General features: G+C 38.4%; 1 protein-coding gene across 2 annotated transcripts in view; it reads right to left on the reverse strand.

Moving 5' to 3' along the window:
- Positions 1 to 22,736, reverse strand: part of CDH13 (cadherin 13) — a 505,317-nt gene that overhangs the window by 80,658 nt on the left and 401,923 nt on the right. For both annotated transcript variants that reach the window (XM_037408727.1, XM_037408725.1), the window contains exon 8: positions 10,624 to 10,764. In XM_037408727.1, the coding sequence (XP_037264624.1) occupies positions 10,624 to 10,764 (141 nt within the window). The remainder of the gene's footprint in view (positions 1 to 10,623; positions 10,765 to 22,736) is intronic.

Here is a 22,736-nt window from a genome sequence, read left to right on the forward strand (position 1 = left end):
CAATTTTACTTAAATAAATGTACAGCTCCTTTTAGCATGGTGATTTTTATCGGTTCGCTATTTTAGTGTTTCAGAGCAGAAGGAAAAAAGATATTTTGTCTAAATAATCCTGACATTTTGATTCGTGTGCACAGATGGTTAGCAAATTTTGTAGTAGCCAAATCAGTTTTAGTGTTGCTGACGAAAAATCTTAAAATCTCACTTGTCAGTGAGGGAATTGATAAACTGATCACAAAACTCATTCCACTCTAGTGGAATGACCTGAGCAGTCATATAACTATTATTTTTGTATGAATATACTTCAGCTTTATAAATCCCTGCTGCTCATATAAACTGCAACTATGATACCAGCTCACACATATTGTGTAATTGCTATTAAATAGGGTTTTGTCTGGCGCAAATTGAATATGTTAAGATCTATAGTGTTTTATCTTGTTTAATCCGACTTTTAAAATAGAACTCCTACAGATGCTAGAGGCGTATTAACAGTGTGGGTTTTTTAACTCATGGGATTAGAGTGATATTTTCCTACACATCTAACAATTCCTGTATTTATTACTCCTCAAATCAGCTGTGCTGTCAGACAAGGAGATTTAGAATTCTTCGTATTTCTGTTAAGATTCCACATTCCACATGCAAGGAACTGTAACTGTTTATGTACATAATATAAAAGTCCCTTCAAGGCACAGAAAATGTTTACTGGCTGTACCACAAGGGTAATCCCTGGTCATCTCCTCCCCACTACCTGCCCACCAATGTACATACTGTCTAGGCTGAATCAGATGATGATTTAGGAGCCACCCTGCAATAAGTACCATTGTGTGGAAACCACAGCGTTTCCACACTGAACTTAGGATTTCAGTCAACTGGATGTCACAGCCAAATGAGGTCTCCCAATACAGAACCCAAAAGTTAATTTGAGAAAAAGAGATTGATGCATTCTTTCACCTTGATCTGAAAATAATTGTGTTAAGTTTCTTTGAAGTCTGGGTGTCACCTGCCTGCACTTGATGTTGAAGATGGAACTCCTTGGGCAGTTAGTGAGGTACAGCACCACTCTTGGAGAGGAGTGAAATTAAAGGAAATTTCCATAGAGTGCTCAAGCAGCACATTCAGAGGAGAAAAAAAAATAATATTAATTGCGCGGGCAAAAGACTCCAATTTTTAAATTTATATTAAAATTGAAATCTCTAGAAAGCAGTTCTAATTTGATTTGAAAGCAACTGCAAAATTCCAGCTGGAGAGAAAGTTTAATTGGAAAAGCACATAGCCATTCCTAGCAATGACTGCTAGTAATTATGTTTATACAGCTTTCCTGAATAAGTGGCCCAAGACTAGGTCTGGAGACATTACATTATCTTTGTTTAGCTTGTGCTTCTCTCAAGAGCCTTTGCTTGAGCCTTCCCTTCCTCTTTAATTTCTACTATCCAGTTACTTACCCAAACGTATTTGTGCTAGATGTAGTCATACTCTTACTGCTACTGTTTGCTTTGTAATTCAGACCTTAATATCTATCGTAAAGTTCACACTTCATAGACCACATTGAGGAAGCATATTAACCTTCACTTCTTGTAGAAGAGAGCAATAAATTGTGGGTTTATGGCTTTTTTGTTGCTTGCAGTGTTTGGATATTTGCTGTTCACAGAAGCAGATGGAAGAAGTCTTCAGAGGATAGTCAGCATTGGAATGGTTTTGTGGTGAGAATTTACCAGCTGTAGAGAGAATTGCTGTTATTACCACTGACCTTCCAAGCATAACCAAAGGGTTACAAAAGGCAAGGACTCACGCAGAAGTTTGCATCAGGACTCCTCAGATCAGCTGATCATAACAAATCAAGGAAACTAAATAAATGTCAGGAAAGGAACACTGAAAATAACAAAAAAGAAAAGGACTGGCAAAAATACAAGTTTACTATGTAAGCTGACTTGGAGAGCAAGAACGCTGGGAAAAAAATTGGATCTGGAGCAGCAGTGAAGCGCTTTTGCGTTCCTCCCCAATTTCACACTGTTTGAATGATCATTTCTATTCATAGAACCTTTCCTGTACTTACACAAGTGTTTCTCAGCTGCTTTCAGATTATGAAGCAGGCACTCTGTTGTTTTATGTACCACTGAAATGTGTTTATCTGGAGATTAAATAGACAACTTCATGTATTTCATGACCTTGGTGGAGAGAAACAAAGCAATGAACTCACCCCTCACAAGGAAAGATAAATGTAGAAGTCTGCTGCCTACTGCTATGCAGTGTATCCAGCTCTAATTATGTGATAAGTGGATGGACTCGGTGTTAAACATATTTTGCAAAAGTTCTTGAACAAAGTGCTTACACTGGTTATGCAGATAGCTTGCTGAAAGCCACATGAATACAAATTATTATGCACGCAGTATGAATCTGGATGAGTACAGGAAACACTGGTCTTCCAAACCCTGGTTTTTGCTGAACAGTCCTCTATTACAGTCAACGCACAGAATAAGAGTATTTATTTTTCTTTCTCTCTCTAAAATTATTCCATTCCCACTTGTGATGCTACAGCAGAGTATTTGTTTTAAGGTCATTGGTAATTCAATCCTGAGTGGTGCTGAGCATTTCTCATCACATGTGAAACCTCAAACCAGCTAATTCTAATAAGAACTGACACACACTATTGAAGAAGAAGAAAAAAAAATAACAAAACAGTAATGTCATTATCCAGATAGCCAGATTGTTTAAATAAGCCTCCCAGATGTCCTGAGTTTGGTACCACCACAACACAACTCAGAAATGTTAACAACTATTCTTGATCACAGGCATTTTTCCAAGTTATTTGAAAGTGGTTAGGTTTAAAAGATGGAAATTTGTGAACCTAACTGCACTGAGAGTGAAAGCCATCTATGCCCTTAAACCAGCTTTTTAAACTCCAGTGGGGATTAGAAGTCTTAACGTCTATTTTTAAAGTCCAATAAGATCTTCTTTTTTTAACTGTGACATCCAAAATGAATTGGAGGGGGGGGGGGGGGGGGGAGGAAGTGGTTTACATACCTATGGGTTTTAGATACTCAAGATTTCTAAAATGCTGATGTGATTTTGAAAACGTGTTCTGCAGCTCATGACAACTAAGAAAACTCTGAATGCCTTTGACTTTAACACAACTGAGAGTAGTGACCAATTATTAACCACGAAGAAATGGTGCAGTTAATAGAGCTTTACTGAAAATGTCAAATATTGTGTTATTTTGCAGTGAGAAGAGAATGCCCACAGTTCTTCATTTAGAAAATAAAATATTTATAACTATTTAGGTGCTTGTTTCCTTTGACATGGATTTAATGAATAGCTTTTCATTTGACTAATAGATACTCTGTAAACTTAATTAATAGGTACTTTGCAATGGACTCTAGTAGAAACAGACATACATCTACATCTTTGGCTCGGCTTAAACATGACAGAACACAAGTCAGCTATGGGACAACTTGATCTCTTCTTTCACCAAAACTGCTAGGTTAATCTTCGTGGGGAAAAAAAAGTATCACACATTTAACACAAGAGTTATTTCAGAAATAGACAAGATATCCTGAGTTGCAAAGTTGTCTTCATGCATGCTCCTGATTATAAAAGAATAAAAAGAAATACTAGTGGCATAATCTGTCCTCCACATCTATGAGGATAACAGAAGACATAATGATTTTAATTTCTAGCATAGGAAATTCAGATCAGGCTATACAGAAATTTTCATTGCTAAGATTTGTGCAGGAACAGACTGAGGAGCCTTTTGATTTTTAATCTCTGGATGTTTTAAGAACAGGTGAGACAGATGTCTTACAAGGATGACATAGGATTAGCAATCCTGCCTTGAACCTGTTTCCTCTATTTTCCATAACCAAAGAAATTACTTTTGAATTCTGCCTTTAACATGTGAAAAATATACCAGGTAATGCCTTTCATTTGTTTTCAAGGAGGTTTTTGGGCACCTGGAACTTCAGATATGTCAAGTGTGTTAGTGAACTGCTACAAGAGTATGAAGTGGAAATAAAGCTGAGTGAAAAGGTCAGTGCAAATATTTATCTAGTGTAGGGGGTTTCTGAAGGTTAAGATGTGCTTCAGGAGACTTGCTAGCTGTATTTACAGCTCTAGAAAAAAACAAGGATAGCCAAAGAGCTCATTTCCGATGAACTCTAGCCATCACAAATCTGATCTGTATGCCAAAGTTTACTAATAGCCGTAGAGGCTTTGTCCTGCTCTGTTGAGTTTCTGTATGACTTCTGCTTTCCCTGCATGTAAATTGTCTCAAAGTCCAAAAATGGGAGCCAAATGGAAATTCCAATATGCATTTTGTTCATGTGGTTTTGCTAAAATGATTTTATCCATTCCACAAAATTATTTCTCGTGACAAAGCAGTACTGGAGATGGTTTGCTCCAATTTGAACAGGCTGCTAGAATTTAAGTCTGGTTCCCCTAACGTTTAGGTCATAGTACAGCTCTATTTCTTAACTATTAGCCTGGCAATGGCTTCTTCTCATCAGGTCAGATCTGCTTGTTGCTGCTCAAGTACCTCAGCTCGGTCTGGCCTCGTAACATCCAGCCGGAGGGAATGGTAGATGAAAGGGGAGAAGCCAACTGAGCTGGTTGTAACCACCTTGCTGAGCCACACCAGCAGCTCCTGCTGGTATTTTGCCTCTGTTTAGTCTGGTTTACACAGCGGCTTGCCCCCAGCAGGACAGTGGAAGAGGGCTGGTACCCTGGCCGTGCTCCTGAACTGGGTGGTAGCTAAAGGACAGACTCTTTTGCTCAGTTTTGCACACAACTGTGGTCCTCACTGGTGATTTCTCCAAATTAGATGTAAAGGTCTAGAGGAGGGAGCTGCAGGGGAATCACCTACTGTTAACAGAATTGTTAGTTTTCAAAAGTAAGGTCCAGCTCACTGGAAAGACCCACAGAGATAGGAATATGTTTAAATAGGAGTCCCAAAGCGCAACATTTCCCCTCTAAGACAAGATACAAAAGACCAGGTTTGACTTTCAGATGACAGAAGAAGGGGAGGCGAGATTTGTTGTTGTTTTTAAGTGTGCAAACTAAATGGACAGATCTGGCCTGTGATGCTAAGGTATATCTAGCATGGAAAATAACAGTATCATGTCTAAGAGAGAAGATTTTGTGAAAGACATATGAAAGAGAGAGCCAGGAGCAACCTTAAAAGTGCTTTTAGCTCAGTATTTGGTCTTCAATATGATTTAGCCAATACCAAGAATCAAGACAGGGACTCACAAAGCTACAAGTGAGTTTCTCAGCAGCCTGAGCTGAAAAATAAATCTCTCCAGATGGTGCTCTGGAAGTCTCATATCCTCTTTGAACCAGAGCAGACGGAGATACATATTGTACTCCAGGGGCTGTTTTACCCCAGTGGGTAGCACAACTGAATCAGAAGACAGTGCTGGAAGTCATCGTAAATCATGGTGACAAGCAACCTATTCACTTACAGGTCTCTATAGGAATTGATGAAACATTTATTAAAGCACACATTAGTCATTTATTACTCTTTTATAAACCGTTTATCAGTAGGCATTCAAAATGTGAGCAGACCATAATTTTCACTTAAGACTCACAGCACTAGTACGCCTCAGATTTCACTGTGGTGATATTTTGTCAAATTACACAGATTTTATTCTGTTCAAAGGAGGCAAGCTACTTTATTTAACTGAAAAAGAGATTTCTAAGAACACATATTCAAAGCCTCTAAACTAGGAAAAATCTTTTTCCAAATCTTACTGTCCCTGATGTGACAGAATTCTATTTTACATTGCTTTGTCCCAGAAATGGGTGAAAGTGAAGGTGAGGGTGAAAGTGAAGGTGAGGGTGAAAGTGGCAGAAAGAGGAATTGTCTCAAGAATGAGACTATTCCCTGTCTAGGTGAAGTCTCTCTTTCTTATGTGCAGGTGAGAGCACTCTGACAAGTCCCACTACTTTTCAATATACAGCTAGGGACATGCTGCTGTCCCAGCTCTGCGGTGAAGGACAGATGTGAGAACTAGGTGGAGTATAGCAAAATCATCCCCTTCAGCCACATGACTTCATTCTTCTCTCAAATGCCTGACAGCATTTACAAAGGAAAAAACATATCATATATTAAGGAAAAAGAATATATTACTGAAGAGCAGCAGTGGAAGCTTCTTTCCTAGGAACAGATACCTTAAAAAATCAGGCCAGAAGCAGGAGGCCAATATACTCAGTAGAATCCCATTTTTGAGCATATACTCTGCTTTCAGGAATGGTATAAGATCAGAAGTAGGATTTGTTGAACTATTTTTTTTAGAGGAGGAAGAATAGACAGGAAGGGGTCAAACCCATACTTTTGTCATGCTGAAACAACGTGGGTTTTTTTTCCACTGAGTCTTAGGGAAGATCTGGGCAGAACCATGCCTACAGGGAAAGATACAAGGGAAGTATTTGCCAGCTTGTGGCTTCCAGCAGATGCTACATCGCTAATTTTTCATCACACTTCAACCACAGTGATATTAACTATAGACTAAAATCACTGTTTTGTCGGCATACAACACTGCAGTGGTCTGTCATCTGTTGTTAAAGTGACACAAGAAAATAATTCTCATTTTTCTGAATGTGCTAGGTATAAAACCAGTACTCAGCACCATTAATGTTCACTCAGTCTAGCTCGTTCCCACACAGTACACAAACCAGGTATCAGATTTTCCAGAATGATCAATTCCTGCTCCTTGCTTTGCTTCATTTCTTACTTTCACATAAGTAATCCCTTGCTACTGAACAAAAGTTGAGCCTAAGGCCTTAACTTGCTAGAAAGGAAATGCCAAATTGGTTTTTGTGATACCAAATACATGCTGTATTCAGTAATAATTCACAAATTTAATTTAAAAACTCTTTCATATTATAGAAATAGGGTTGTAAATTTGAAAAAGAGGCCACTAAATTTACAAGTATCTTAATTTTAATTCTCTATAATTTAAATCTGGCACAGTATCCCAGCCATTGTGACCTTTTAAAAGGTAGACCTTGTTACCTCACCTGGGATTTTTGAAGGAGCTCTTAAAACATTGCTCTTTTAGGCATTAAAGATGAGATTATTTAACCCCCTGAAGGGAACAGGGTATTGTTTGAATGTCTGAATGGACCTTTGCAATGCTCAGAGCCTATTATGAACAGTAAGGATAAGTATGTATGTGAAATACAAGGCAGGTACTTTGGAGGTGTGTAGAGTGATAAGACAGTAACAAAATAATTAACTGGGTTGAATCCCACAAAGGAGTGTCTCATACATTAACCCATCCAAGTACCCGACACATACTTGTAACCTCAAGGGCTTAAACTATTCCTCCAAAGTTAATGGAAGTGCCGCGTTGGATCACAGCCAGGTTGCTCAGCTGCTTCTGTGATCATGCCCTGACATACGAACAATGAATTTGTCCCTAAGCATGAAGGGCACTGCATCAGCAGGAACCGCATCAGAATGGCACGGGCATGGAAAAAACAGGAGATGGAAAAACAGATCACCAGATGAGTACCCTCTCCTCCAGCAAGGTCTACATAAAACCAAAACTGAGTGCAGCAACAATGGAGCATTCAGACCTTTCTGAAAACATCAAATAAAACTGTTAATTAACATTTTGAATAGGTGGGTAAGGACCTGACCTCCAAGGAATAAATACAGTAAACAGAAGTACACAGCAGTATAACAGTGCTTAGAAGTAGATCCATAAACTTCTTTCTAGAGCAAAAAGAGGAGGAGATTGGTCAAGTGACAAAAGATAAAACTCATCTTTAATGGACAGAGACTTGCTCACGCATGACTGAGATTGCCTCGCACTGAGGAATCAAAGAAATATCCGTTAAAACATATAAGTCTTCTTGGAAATAGAATTATAGACATTTTTCGTAGCTTTCTCCACAGTTGAAAAAGTAATTAAACTTCTGACTTGGCATTAATATTATTGAAATAATATATATCTTTGTTAAGATATATATAATAATGCATTCTACAAACCCCTATTTAGTGCCCAGTCTGGGGTACCCAGTGTTGCACTCATACAGTGTCCAGACTTTTGAACAAATGCGTCTCTCATAACTTCGTCGACTTTCACTGTGTTAGATCAGAAATTAATTTGGCCCCGGTGTTTACAGATGAAGAGAACGGCAGAGCTATTTTAAGTAGAAATTATACTGACAGAAGAAACATAGGCCACTGAATAAGCATTTGTTTTATAAAAGGGAAAAATGCATTGAGAAAAAGTATCTTTAAAGAGAAGGAAGATAGCTGGGGAAACATGTCAATACCATAAGAACCCGATTCAAAGCAGGCAATCTCAAAGTAAAAGAAGATGCACTCTGAAATCAAACCTTCAGATTTACTGAATGTGAGCTTTCTACTTCAAAAGTTATCTTGTAGACTATGTCTTTTTCTTTCAAGTCTTATTCAAATCAATGGTACTGCAGCAGTTGGTATGCGACTGGTATTTAAATACAGTAACTAAGTATGTTAAGCAGTAAGCCAAACAAAGTGGCATTAGCTCTATTAATAGGCACTCTCCTTCTTACGCTACTTATTTTAAATAGAGCATATGTTCCTAAAGGGGCCTGACACCATACATCTGAAGACTGATTTTTCCTGCCTTATTCACAGAACAAGAATATCCCTTTAGCAAGGCAGAGGGAAGATTTCTGAGGTCATTAACATTTCTAAACAGCAAAAGGTTCAAACCCATGTCACAATATATTAAAAAAGAAAAGAAAAAAAAGAGACGTCTCTATGGGAATATTTGTATGTCATATAAAGTACAAGAAAAATGTATAAGACTAACTTTCTTTGAAAAGTCTGCATAATGCTGTCTCTTCACACCTCCTATTTTATTTCTATACTCCAACCACCAGACTTTTTAATATCACTGACAGAACTGGATTTATAAACATTTCCAAATTTCCACAGAAATAGACACTAACAGTACGTTTAGGGCTAAGTAGACATTAAGTATTTTAACATGTTTGCCCAAATTAGCAAACTATTAAGTCAAACAGGACATATAGTTGTAGAAATATTTCTTCAAAAGAAATCTGTAGAAAGATATATAGAATGATTCATTCAAAAGAAGAAATGTCAAAGTTTGGACATTCGAGTAGGTAGGACTCTGAATGTCATGAATTGCTATCAGTATTAATACAATTACTTCCTATTTCTAAATACACCAAGATGTCCTTGTATGTTGTTATGTTCCAGAGGAATAAAAATTAGCATGTTTTAAATACATTTTAACTACTTATTGTCTGGAAACAGCTTTCAGAGCATTAAAAGCTGATCTAAAAGGTAATTCCAAGGGAATTAACAGTTTGATCGAAGCCACTTAGTTATCATCTATGTACTTGAAAGTTTTGGATCAGGCTCTCCACGGTACTTTTTAGGTTAATAAAATGCTCTGGCCAAAGCATTTTATTGAAGCAATTATAGCTATTGTCACTGAACATTCCTGTTTGCAAAATTTTCATTATTTGTTATTTCTTCTCCCCTCCCCCCGCCCCTTTTTTTTCCCCAAACTTTCTCTGTCCTTTTTTTAATCTGGTTATCCACTTTGCATTTATAAAAGAAATAATTATTTAAGTAAAATTACAGTAATTTGTTTCAAAATAATCTATTGTCAAATCACTAAAATTAGGTCAGAAAAAAAATGTAAAAATATACTGTAAGCAGAAAACTGAGACTTCTATAGCAATAAGCTTTCCCTTTCTTTTCCTAAAATTACCTTAAAATCAACATCTGTCATGTTTACTTCTCATCTTTTGGGAATATTCCTTAAAATTTGAAGAACCTCAGGAAACTTTTACAAGAAAATCCAAACCAGCTGTTATTAGGTAAAACTTTTGAACTCTAATTCTCTCCAAATATCAGAAGCAAAAAAAGCCCACAACCCAAAACAAAAACAAACAAACAAAAATCCCCAACAAAACCCAGACTAATAATAAATGTGGGAGAGGGAAGGAAGCAGCACGAGAAGGGAGGAAATTTGGTAGGTGCTTTGCCTGGCACCAGAAACTTTGCTGTAGCACTCTTACACCCTCCCACAGGCAGTGAGTATCTTTTGGTTTGGGTTGGGTTTTTTCTAACTTTTCAGCACACTTCCGTGGAAAAAAAAAAATCATTCCCTGAAAATTCCACCTTTAGGTTAAATTTAAAGCTTTTAAGAGTAGAGCTTTCATTACAGAACCCTCAACACACTGTCTCACAGGTGACTACTGAAGCCAGGACAAAACATGTTGCTTTCACCCGTGTTCCTGCTTATCAAAAGCCCTCAGCTACAACACAGGCAAGAGGGAATTCTCTATTTCCCCTCATAGGAGCAAAAGAAAGAAAGTCACCGCTAGCAAACTTATTCTACGGGTACTCATCCTGCTAGCCAACCTCTGAATGATATCTCTTGGCATAAATTTTTACCTTGTGGTTGCATTTTGTCATGGAAATAATGCATACGCATTTATTAACGTAGAAGAAAAAAGAAGCTCCAGGAAAGTCTATAACATTGAGCTACAAAGATGTCTTTAAGTATTTTCTTCCATAAAGGAACATTTTTATATTTAGAAAGAAGATAAATACAATTGCATACAACATTTTATAGAACAGAGATGACAAACTCTTACCTCCTTCTGGGTAAATTCTGGTGGATGGTCATTTTTGTCATCAACAAGAATAGTGGCAGTTGCTGTGCCAGTTAGTCCCACATCAAGACCACCCATATCCTTAGCTTCTATAACTAGCTCGTATTTCGGGGTTTCCATAGTCTGAAAAAAATAACAAAAAGGAAAGGTTAAAAAAGCCACCACAACAGATTACATACTACCTTTAATTCACATTAAAACAATCAACTTTTAAACCTTAATGTGGCCTGATAAAACAGCATAGAAACAGATCTGTTATCACAGTGTTTTACCAAAACAGAAGCACAGCTTTCTATGAGCTTCAGCTGCTACACTGGAAACCTTATTAGGAACACAGCGTGAAGGAGTGCAGGTGAATATTGGTAAACAGTACATAATCTATTCTGTTATTTAAGGAGATTAGGAAAGAAATTAAAATATACCTGCTCTTCAAAAGTAAGCTCTCTCTTCAGTGCACCAATATTTAGCAGCTTGCTTCATCAGTGTTATGATGGGTACATAATTAAATACTAATGTCACAATCTACATATAAATTCTCTTTATTTTATTAAATCACATTTATTAGCATTTAGAATAGTAATTTAAGTCTGCTTCACTGTAAGAAACAACAAAGCAGTTTCTAAAGTGGACAACGGCTGCCAGTTATTGCACAAAGCAAATGTGTATCGTAATGTTAATGATTTACATCTAATATATCTGATGCCTATGTCATGGTTACTTATCTGACTGCCCAGCTACTGCAGAACCAGACAGCATAGGTCCACAGCAAAAGCCATCCTTAATTTCCCTCCTCCAAAAGACAGCCCTAATTTAGGCAAAAAAAAATGTGGCCAACGTTCTGCAATGGGAATGTGACAGCATTTCTAATTCACCTCTCTCACATCAGGCACAAAAGCACATCTGTTTGCAAGTTAAGCAACAGGGTAGTAATACATCCCATCCAAGGGATCTATTATCGGCATCAGGACCTGCTCCCATGGAAATCATAATTTTGACATGGATTTCACTGGAGACAAGACTGGGCACCTAATTACAATGAATATTTTCCCTGTTTGTATGACTGCCTTATATGGAACCATCTGCCCAAAGACCATATGTGCCGCATCATCAGTGGAGGACACAGATGGGGAAGTGCTGCGGTCACCTTTAAAACTATATGGTAAGAATATCACATATGCTCAGGAATGATTTTTCAAACTTTCCTTGAAAAATAAGTCTGGATCTCAGGGGCAAAAGGACATAATGGTGCCTGAAACAGTGGCTAGGGCACCACTCTTAGAGGGCTTCTTTAACCTCAGAGCAGCTCTATCAGCCAACTCTGTTTACAAGAACCAAGGCTACACGTTTGACACCATTTATCCTATGTCCTTTAATACTTCTCCAGAGAATCAGCAACTGGTGTGAAAATCCATATAGCAACACAGTGATCTCTCTTTACCATCCATACACTGACTTATAAAGCAGAATCAAGGAAGGTGAGGGCTTATCCCATAGCAGAGAACAGAGAATGGCTTGGGATGGAGAGGGCCCTTAAAGACCATCTAGTCCAACCCCCATGCGATGAGCAGGGGCATCTTCAACCAGATCAGGTTGCTCAGAGCCCCGTCCAACCTGACCCTGAACATTTCCAGGGATGGGGCACCTACCACCACTCTGGGCAGCCTGTACCAGTGTTTCACCACCTTCATCAGAAAAAAAATTCTTCCTTATATCTAGACTGAATCAACCCTATATTAGTTAAAAAAAAATTAAAATTAAAAACTAAGAAAAAAAATAGTTTAAATTACCCCTCATCCTATTGCAATAGGCTCTGTTAAAAAGCCTGTCCCCACCTTAAGTCCCCTTTAATTATTGAAGGGCTACAAGAAGGCCTCCCTGGAGCTTTCTTTTCTCCAGGCTGAACAAGCCCAACTGTCTCAGCCTTTCATCATAGCAAAGGTGTTCTATCCCACTGACAGTTTCAGTGGACCTCCTCTGGACCTGCTCCAATGCGTTCATGTCTTTCCTGTGCTGGGGACCACAGACCCAGATGCGGTGCTTCAGGTGGGGCCTCACCGGAGCAGAACAGAGGGGCAGAATCACCTCCCTCAACGTGCTGGCCATGCTTCTTTGCATGCAGCCCAGGATACAGCCGGCCTTCTGGGCTTTGAGGGCACATTGCCAGCTGACATCCAGATTTTCATCCACTAGTACCCCCAAGTCTTTCTCCACAGGGTTGCTCCCAATCCATTCATCCCCCAGCCTGTATCTCACCATTTAAAATTTTAAAAGACTTATTTCTGATCTCTAGCTTAGCAAAGCAACTTCTCAGATCACACAGTTTTCTCTGTAGCTAAGAGATTTGAAAGCGTTCACTAAATAGTGCATTTTGCATTATGCATTTTCCTTGGTACATCACAACAACTTTTTTTGAGCATGTGTGAGAAGGAGATCCCAACACTTAGATTGTGAAGCATTTTTAGGCCATGAGAGAAGGAACCATACCACTTGCTCATCAGATCAGTAATTATGAAGCAATATATTTGCATGTAAAATCAATGAGTTAAACCAGAAGATATATTTAGTTCTAAAAACATATGGACTACTAGAAAATCAGATGCCACTGCCACGTAGGGGATCCTAAAAAATATATTTCCTTAAGTCTTACAACATCATTCCATGAAATTCATCTCAGAAGAAAGAAAACCAAGAACAGGATTTTGATTTATAACATCATATAAATATACACAAAAAAGTATTACATCTCTCCAACACAAATTCAGAGTATAGAGTGGAAAAAAATTATAGTTTTCATATATTTATTTTCTAAAATGCATTCAATGTATTAAAACCTGAATAGAGCTTCCATCCCCTCCTGTAGATGCAAATTTTTCATTACTTTGATTAGAAAATTGTTATTATTGTATGAAAAACTTGCAAAACCATTTATCACTTCATGCCTGTAAGCCTCTTTGTTGAGCAAGAGGCCCATTTTTACTCTCAAACTGGCCTTTTTTCCTTTGAAAGCTGTCCCGTTTTCTATTGAAAGCAAGCCCATTTATGCTAGAAATTGTGCCTACTGCAGCAGAAATTTCTGTGACAGGAGTCCAATGTTTAAGCTCACAACTAAATGTGAAAAACATTGAATTTTGAGTAGTATTTCATATCATTATGAATACTTCACACTTTCCTGTTATGCAGCACTTTTCTATGTCTCGTTCTGTCACCAAATATTTGCTTTGTTAGAGAAAGCAGCTCCTACAAGTTCCAAACCTGAGAGCAGAGGCACATTCCCTTCAGATGCTCTTTACAGCAGAGATTGCATGTAAAGGGCTTTTTAACACTTCTCATACTCCTAGCCCAGTTTGGGCACTAGTAGTAACTACTTGGACCTGTGTGGTTTATCACATTAGTGGCAAACCCTGGGACGTGGCAGTGGGTATCTGCGGACAGCGATGGGTCCCCGCGCTCTTCCTGAGCCTGTTACACTGTGATGATGGTGGGGAGGGTGTGGGGCTGGGCTGGGGGCACCCCTGCAGTAGGGGCTGCAGCACAAGCTGTCCTGCCACCTCCTCCTCCTCTGTTCCCTCGTGTCTTTTTCCCCCGTGCATTGTCTCCCTGCCCTTGCTCACATCTTGTGAGAAATGAGTGCTCCTGGAGGGAGGGAGTGAAGGAGAAAAGCAGCCTGCCTTCACCTTCTCCGTCCCTGCTACACTGTGCAGGTTAGGGATAAATGCTGCTGGTAATACCCAGCTGGTAGCATTTTGGGACCCTACAGTAGCTCAGACTGTTGTCACACCATGACACTGCCTGTCACTAAACCCAGGCCCCCTGCTTCTTGAAGTAGTGACGCAGCCCCTGAAGCACGCTCTTGCAAAAACAGCCCCATTAATACCATTTGGAAAGCGACACGTGACGAATATTGCAACAATTCTCAGCAAAGTAGATCTACAGCTAAAAAGGATAATAGATTATTTTAATAAATGAACATTCAGTCACTGTTTGTGTGGCTTATTATTTATCAGCTGTGACTTTGTGAAGTGTAACACTGTTGAGAAGGTTTATAGAATTACAGCAGGAGAACCATTCCTTTCCCCATAAATTTTCACTCGTCATTTAGCCGCAGCAGGGGTGACACCAGCAAATTGTTTGGTTTGCCAAGGAGGTGAGCTGTGTTTGTCTTTGACGGTCCACCCACTGCCATTCTCACCAGTGTAAAACATTCCTGTCAGGTTTTGCTCCCCTGCTGCCTTGGTATAACCGGTTCTGCGCTAGCAAGGAACCAGAGGCTGGAAAGGCACTTTTCCAGGTTTCAGGTTCCTGACAAAGCCAGTAGGATCTAATCACAACAGGGGCAAACAAACAGTTCACTGCAGATACACACAGGTGGAACAAACCAAGCGACCACTTTAAGGTAGCGCTAAATGAAACCAGATAATGATGGTTTTCTGCGGAGTTTTAATCTTTTAATATTTCCTACAGATACAATAAAAAATTATCAGTGACTTAAGAGAAGCGAGCCATGGCTAGTATTTCATACCACTGGCAGTAACATTCCAAGTCTCGGTGTGGGTTATCACTTGCAGGCTGTAAAGCATTCAGCTGGCATTGACAGCATCCTCAGCACAGTAGGACTCAAAATGTAAGACAGAAAAAAGTGGGACTACTTGCATAATTACAGGAAAGGTTTAGAACCCTTAGGTGACCACTGGTCTTTTCAAACTTCAAGTCCTGAATTTCTAGTTATGAACATGGACTCTTGGTATGGCTAGAACAACAAATCCCCTCTCTGCAACTTCAGATGTCCAAAGCTTTTAGAAGTGTGACCCATGTATCCTCCCTTGTTCATCTATCTTGGTAAGGAAGTGCAGTCACTCAGGAAATTCATGTTTTCACTGAGGCCTGGCTTTTTTCCATCTAACTTTAGAATTCAAATTAAGTGTCTAACTTTTGGAGCATCACTGTCATAGAGTCAAAGGACAGGCACTAGTTCTGTGTTTGGCTGCACTGATGATCGCAGGAGCCCAGTGCTCCCTAGCGTACCTGTCTTGGTGCGTGACTAAAGCTGGCTGAAGATCTTAATGATTTCATAAAGATCAAAAAAGGTAGCACTAAAGTGAGGAACAGAAATCATATTCTGGCACTGTATTCAAGCAGCATATTCAAGCAGTGAATGATTAATTGTTTATCTGGATTTGATGGCCCTAGTAACTTTACTTTTGGTTGTGGGAGAAGGTAGGAAAGAATCTAGTTTTGCTTCTGAAGTTCAAAAAATTCAATCAGACTTTTTTATCTGAATATAAAGAAAAGTAGAATAAGTAAAGCAGATTCACAAGAAGGAAGAGTATGAGAAAACTCTTGTAATAAACACCTCCTTTTGCCATTGACACCCGAAGCAGTTATTACTACATCTGATCTCTAAAGCTGGCATATAGATTGCACATATATGAAAAACACTTCATTTTGGCTAAAAAATGAAATCCTGATCACTGTTAGAGTCTGTTAGAGACTATGAACATTGGGAAGCCTATTTACTAAAATAACGCTTTGTGTTTTTCCGATATAACTATCTAGTTACTTTCTGCAAGGACACACCATGGGGTGTCTGGAAATCCATTTGCAATGCAGAAGCTAAATGAAGAAGAATTTGGGTTAAGCCTTAATCTTCTTTGCATCATGTGAAGATGGAACAGGTTGAAAATTTTAGGCTACTTTAGCCTTTTATTTAATCTGTAATTCAAAGATGTTTAAACAGGAGTTCAACATATTTTCTTGCAGATCTTCACAACACTTTTTACTACTGGTGTTTAAATGATACGCAGGGGGGTTGAAAAAGAATAGTTTTGTTAAACGACATTGTTTTGTATTTATTCACATCATCAGCCTGCTGCCCAACTCAGTATATTTTCTAGTTCCTCTTTCAGTGAATTTTAGTCTCTTGCTAATGATTTCAAGGCTGTGAATCCCTGCCTCACATCAGCACCCAGCTAAAAGCTGCAGAGAGGCACCAAATTCTGGAAAACAACAGGACTCCAGAAACCACCTCCTCAGTGTTTCCTCCTGGTTGGGTGTCCCCCATGAAGTGCCTTTAGCTACACCTTCATCCAGTGCTCTCCAGTTATTGCAAGACACCTATGAACTGCATGGCCAGAAAAGGGCACACAGCCTTCCCTTGGTGTTTCAATGCCTCATCTGAAAATAACTGGGGAGAACAGAAATTCCCAAATTTACACAAAGTACTCAGTTGTTAAGATTGAGACAAATACTGTTTGGGAAGGAAATACCGTACAGAATGTTCAAAACTCTTGTAAAGGTTTTAAAGGCTATCTTACTACTTATTACCAATAGGGTTTTTTTCACTATTTCATGGAAATTAATATTTTCTGTAACAATGCCTCAATATTTCTATTTATAATTGTGTTTATAAACTATATGTTAATGCATAATGCTATAGCAATAGTTTGCTACTCTACCATAGGTATTACTAATGCCTTTATAACATAATACTAACCAGAAAGAAAAAATTTTAGGATTTAAATAATTTCAGTTCATGCTAAATAAATGCTTGGGTTTATTTAAGATGATAATTGCATATAGTATGCATTGAATACATTCTATTAAGACATAATCAATGTTCTTGTTGAGTAACAATATCAACACTGAATCTAATATTGTTCCAGAGTATGCTGTCAGGATTTTGACTAATGTAGAATAAAAAAAAGAAGTAATATGACTATTAACAACTCTAATGGACATAATGCTTTTATAATTATAATATCAGCATTTATTTTAAATGCCAATTGCCGCTGCTTAAAAAGGTCAATATGCGCAGAGGCTTTGCATTTAGAGCTTGAATTACAGTTTGATGAATACAAAAACCAAAACAATTTTGTAACATAAATACTCTTTAGCTCACCAATTTCCAATTTTTTTTGTATCATAAAGGAAGGTCTACAGTTTAATCACTGTAATAACGTACTTCTATTATGAAGAAAATCAATATCTATTTACTAACCACAGGAGACATATAGTTCGTAGGTATATCTGGAAGGAAAAGGAAAACTAAATTTTCTCCTTCAGGAGTTGCTGTTAAAAAAGGAAAGAAATTGTTCCAAATTGTTCGATACAGATAGGTTTCCTGGCCAGAGATATTTGTTTCCCATGAAGAGGAAATCTATAACTATTTAATAGATAGGATGTGTAGGATCAAGACTTTAATTCTTCATAATGCTGACACAACTATAGGGTTGATACACATGGATATGTTTGTTATATTTTACATGGAATTACAGGAACTCTATGTACATGTTTCCAATATTTTGCTTAAAATTAGCAGTTTTGACTGATATGCAAATTAGGATTTAGAATTGCCATTGAATTCATATCATTTGGAGAAGGCTGCCAGCCATGGTGGGGTGACAAGCTTTCCTTGGAGAAATATTAGAAATCCGCAGAGAAAACCTGTTTGCTGCTTGCTCACTCACTGCACAAATGTGCATCTCAGCTACTATATACAAGCACCACAGTCTTTGTGCAGACATTAACTTCACTTAAGGGAGCATCCTTACATTGAAGATGTTAGTAGTAAGGAATTTCTCCTTGGGTAGAGATCATCAATATCTAGGACAGAACAGTGACTGAAGCTCCATTTAGTCTGACGTATTTGCACTTAAATTATTATTGTTAGTTAGGCTACTACCAAAAATAAACCTTGGGAAGAGAGCAATTATTCAGTATTCTAAACAAAATCCTTAATTATCATAAAAGATATAACACCATTGAAGTTAATACCCTACACAGAGTTTTACTAGCTAAAGATATTCCCCTGAAGTATAATTCATTTGAAACATTGGAAGGAGTGGCATGTTGATCTGCAACAGCTATTACTAGATGCTCATGGTTCAGGAAAAGAAATGTTTTCCATGTCAGCTAGAAATATAAAGTACATTAATAATTTTAAATACTAATGGAGAATAAGAATCACAACGTCCCAAAGAAAATAGTCCCTGTTAAATGACATTAAATCATACTTATTTAAAAAAAAAAAAAACTAAACAAAACAACAAACCACAAACCAAACCCACAAGCTATGTTTCAGCTTTCCTTCTGGACCAATGTATGTAATTTCTTTTCTCTTCTCCCCCCCCCCCCCCCCAAAAAAAAAAAACCAACAAAAAAACCCCAACCCCCCCCAAACCACACAACAACCAACCAATCAAAACTAAATCAATTGATCCTTATAATTAAAAAGTACTGCAAAAACCTTTCATTCCAGTGTGAAAGCATCGGTTATTATGTAACTTCTTTTGCTGATTTTAAACCATTTAATCATTCTATTATTATTACATACATTCAGAGGTGTTGGGAATACAACTACTACATTCATCTCACCTAGAACTTCTGTCAACAGCAGAAATCAGCTGTAGTGTCTACCCTCCAGTAGTAGGTCTGAATAAAGGACAGAACTACAGTATAGCCTATGTGCAACTACAGACCTTGATACAAACATTCCCTTTGTGTTTACATGTCACTAAGACTCATTTCTGCTATGCCCCTCCAAAGATTGTCTTAAGTTTAAAGAATATGTATGGCCATACTTGCTAGATCCAAGTTCCTCTGAGCTCTGTGTTACACCATAGTCCAACTTGCCACCCTACGGCCAGTTGAAGTTTGGACACCCTTCCTGCAGCCAGATATACCCTTCAGGAGATGAAGCATTTAACTCAGCTGAAGGTGAGTTTGGAGGCTAAGGCACTGGTGAGCTGCTTTTGAAATTGCTACACACAAACCCGATTTGGCAATGAAACCAGCCCAGGCTGGAGCATCCTTTCCACTATCCATAATTCTTCACAACTCTGACTTTTCACAAAGTGACATGCTGCCCTAACACACCTTCCTATGTGCGGCGTGTTCCTAACGATAACACTTCCCCTTTCACAGTGCTCACACCAAAAAGAACCCTCAACCCTTCTGGTAAATGAAGCGCCTACTGTTCTGCTAGCTTGGTTCTTTAACAGAGTACCAAAACATTGCTGAAACCATGGCACTACATCTATTCCTTATTGACTATATACCTACCAGTGTTTCTATTCTGATTTTTGATGCTGGATAGAAAACACTATGTTATTTACGTTAATTAATTGCACCCAGATAAAAACTATTGAGGGAGTGGGTGGCAAATAGTTTCCCTGATGCTTAACACTTTCCAAGCCTTAACATACTGAACCCTATAACAATGCTAACAAGCAAAACCATCCAAGGACTTTTTCATCAAAATCAGAGCATATGATCAGAAATGCTAACAGTCTGACTGATGGGCGTAGGAACCACCATTCTCCCCAGTCCTCATTAATACACTTGTAAGTGAATATTGAACATACTACCCATTCTGCCAATTTATACTTGATTATTTTTACAATGGTAACATTTTGAGCAGAGTGTACCAGAAGACCTTTGCCTCAGAACAAATAAATGTCTGCGTCAGCACAGCTCGCTGGATAAGGGAAGGTAAGATTCACTTCTGTCTGAACAGGACGTTCAACTTGATTGTCTCGACTGCTTCAGAAAGTACTAAACCCCAAGCTAGCTGTCAGGAGCATTCAAGATAAGAACTCCCTTCTAGATTACAGCTATTTATTTCAACAAAGTTGTTTTTTTTTTTTTTCCCCCAAATCACTGTTTCTGTAGCAAATGTTCATTTCAACAAATCAATATATTTCCATAAAAACTATTCTCCTGTAATATCCAATCAGTTCTATTTGCAGTGTTAATTATATATTTCAACAGTCACAATTTGCAATTCAAATAATCTGCCGACCAAAAGATATTTGCTGAAAAAATGTTCAAATAATTTTCAGCCATTAACATATTAGACTTGTACAATCTGTTTGCAGACAATTTGTGAAGAGAAATAAGGGCAAAGTTGTTCTAATAAATTATTAGCTGCAAATTACTGAATCTTTCTCAGTCCCTGCCAAATGCAGAAATGAGTCTATTTAAATCTAAAAACATGAAAGGAAAGACAAGTTTCTCCAACACAGTAACCTACAAGGGTTATCAGTAGAGACAGTTTTTCTAATACCTCTATATTAAAATACCTCTGCCAAGAGAATTCCCTAAGTATATGAAGGGTGTAAAGGTCACATAATAAGGATCAGTACACAGAGGTGAGTGCTGTAATTTAAAGAGGAAAAAAAAAAAATCATAAGCAACCCCCAAAGTATTCAAGCCTGAAGAAATCCTCAGGCTAGCATAAATCAGCATAGCTCCATTGACTTTAAATGGGTTACCCTAGTTTATTTACACATTTATTAAGCTATAACTTACCATGTTTATGAAACATGCATACGCACTTTCATGTCACAATGTAAGATGCTTGTGTCTCTTGTAAAACTGGCAGATTCCCATAGATTTGCATTTAAAACAAAGCAGAACTAAGGGCAAGACACTGCCTTCCAAATCATTATAGCATCAACAACAGGAGAGCCAAAGTTCCCAAAACACACACTTTGAAAAGAAGTCCCCAGATTCTTCAAAACAGGAGGATGAGGTAAAATTTCCTGCCTTGTTGCAGGTATAATCACATCAGAATTAGGGAAATCTTGCTCATCAGTAATCACAAGAGGGTGTTTGTGCAACAGGCTGTGGAAACTAACGAGACGTTCTATGCATTTAACCCATTGGGGAGAGGGATCAATCCATGGTATAAATATTTCATACAAAGCAATAACATGCAGCTGGTCAGCACTCCCCTCTGTTTACTGGGGAAAAAAATTGCTTTCCTAAATTGTGTGGACAGCAGCCAATGTCAGTTATCAGTGATCTTATTGCTAAACACACATTACACCTGCAGCCCTGAATCACGGGAATCCTTCACTGAGCAAAGAAACAAAAGGCTCTGTCAAGCATGCTTATCAGTGTTTGAATTTGCTCCTCCTTGAGTCTGAATCAGGCTCCAGAAGCCCTGAAGTGTTTCCTACAGGCTTTGGAGGAGGATACTGAACAGTTCCGAAAGCGAGCACTGCTTTTCATGGAAGCATCCCCCGGAAAAAGCATTGCCAAAGCAGGGTGGAAAAAAACTAAATAGCTGGAGTTTTATCTTCCTAAGGTGCCAAGAAAAGGGTCTGAACAAGGCAGAGGTAAAACCTGAAGCAATTCAAGTTAATCTTATTCCCAACTCCTCCCTTTCCTCACAGAATCCACTGAAGGAAACAGCAAACCAGTAACATAGCTCAGACCCTGGACCCTATAGGTCTCTGTACTCCCAGACTGCACTTACCAGCACATGTTTTTGAAGGAATGCATTGCAGGAAACTAAGTGAAACCTCATGCTGATTATTTTATTATCTGCCACCATCAAGCACTCTATCATAACACCAGAGCTGAATTTAGATTGATCAAGTTTATGCATTGAGGTCTGCCTGGATGCCAATGCAACACTTGTACCAATCTATCCCATCATTCCAAGACATCACAGACCCACCCAGTGCTTTTCTTCATCTTTTCATCAAACATAAAATCCCAGATGGATATTCAGGCAAGTCAAGTTCATTTAAATGCATTCAGTTGACAATAGCAATCCTAGAGAAAGCTGCCTGACCACGTGCCCATGCAGGGTTTGTATACAGTGTTGCTTCAGCAACTATCGGGAAAGACCTATTAAAATGAACTTTCACACTGTTTACACTTACTACGCTCTAGTTTGCAACACCGAGTGCGGCATCTGGATCTTGTTCAGCTGAAATTCAACTGGAGAATGTACCCTGGACATCACCTAATTCTTTCCACCCCCTGATTCAGTCTGGGGAACCAGGAAAAACAAACAAAACCAAAACAAAAACGCCAACCACCCAAAACCAAACCAAAACAAAAGAAAGTGAAAAGTTGCAGCATGCAATATGGATGTCAGGTCCTCAGAATGAACTATTTCACTCTACAGATGCGCTTCTACTGGTCTACTCTACCTGCTAACACACAAATAGCTTTGCACTTCACAACAAACTAACAGATACAGAGTTTACAGTAAGCAACTTCTTAACCCTGACCAGGCAAGGAGACAACACCAGGGACAAGAACCGATAGAACTCCTGAAGTTCCAAAGGCTGTGACACTGCAAG

The sequence above is a fragment of the Falco rusticolus genome, chromosome 15 (assembly GCF_015220075.1).
Source record: "Falco rusticolus isolate bFalRus1 chromosome 15, bFalRus1.pri, whole genome shotgun sequence".
NCBI classification, from domain to species: domain Eukaryota; kingdom Metazoa; phylum Chordata; class Aves; order Falconiformes; family Falconidae; genus Falco; species Falco rusticolus.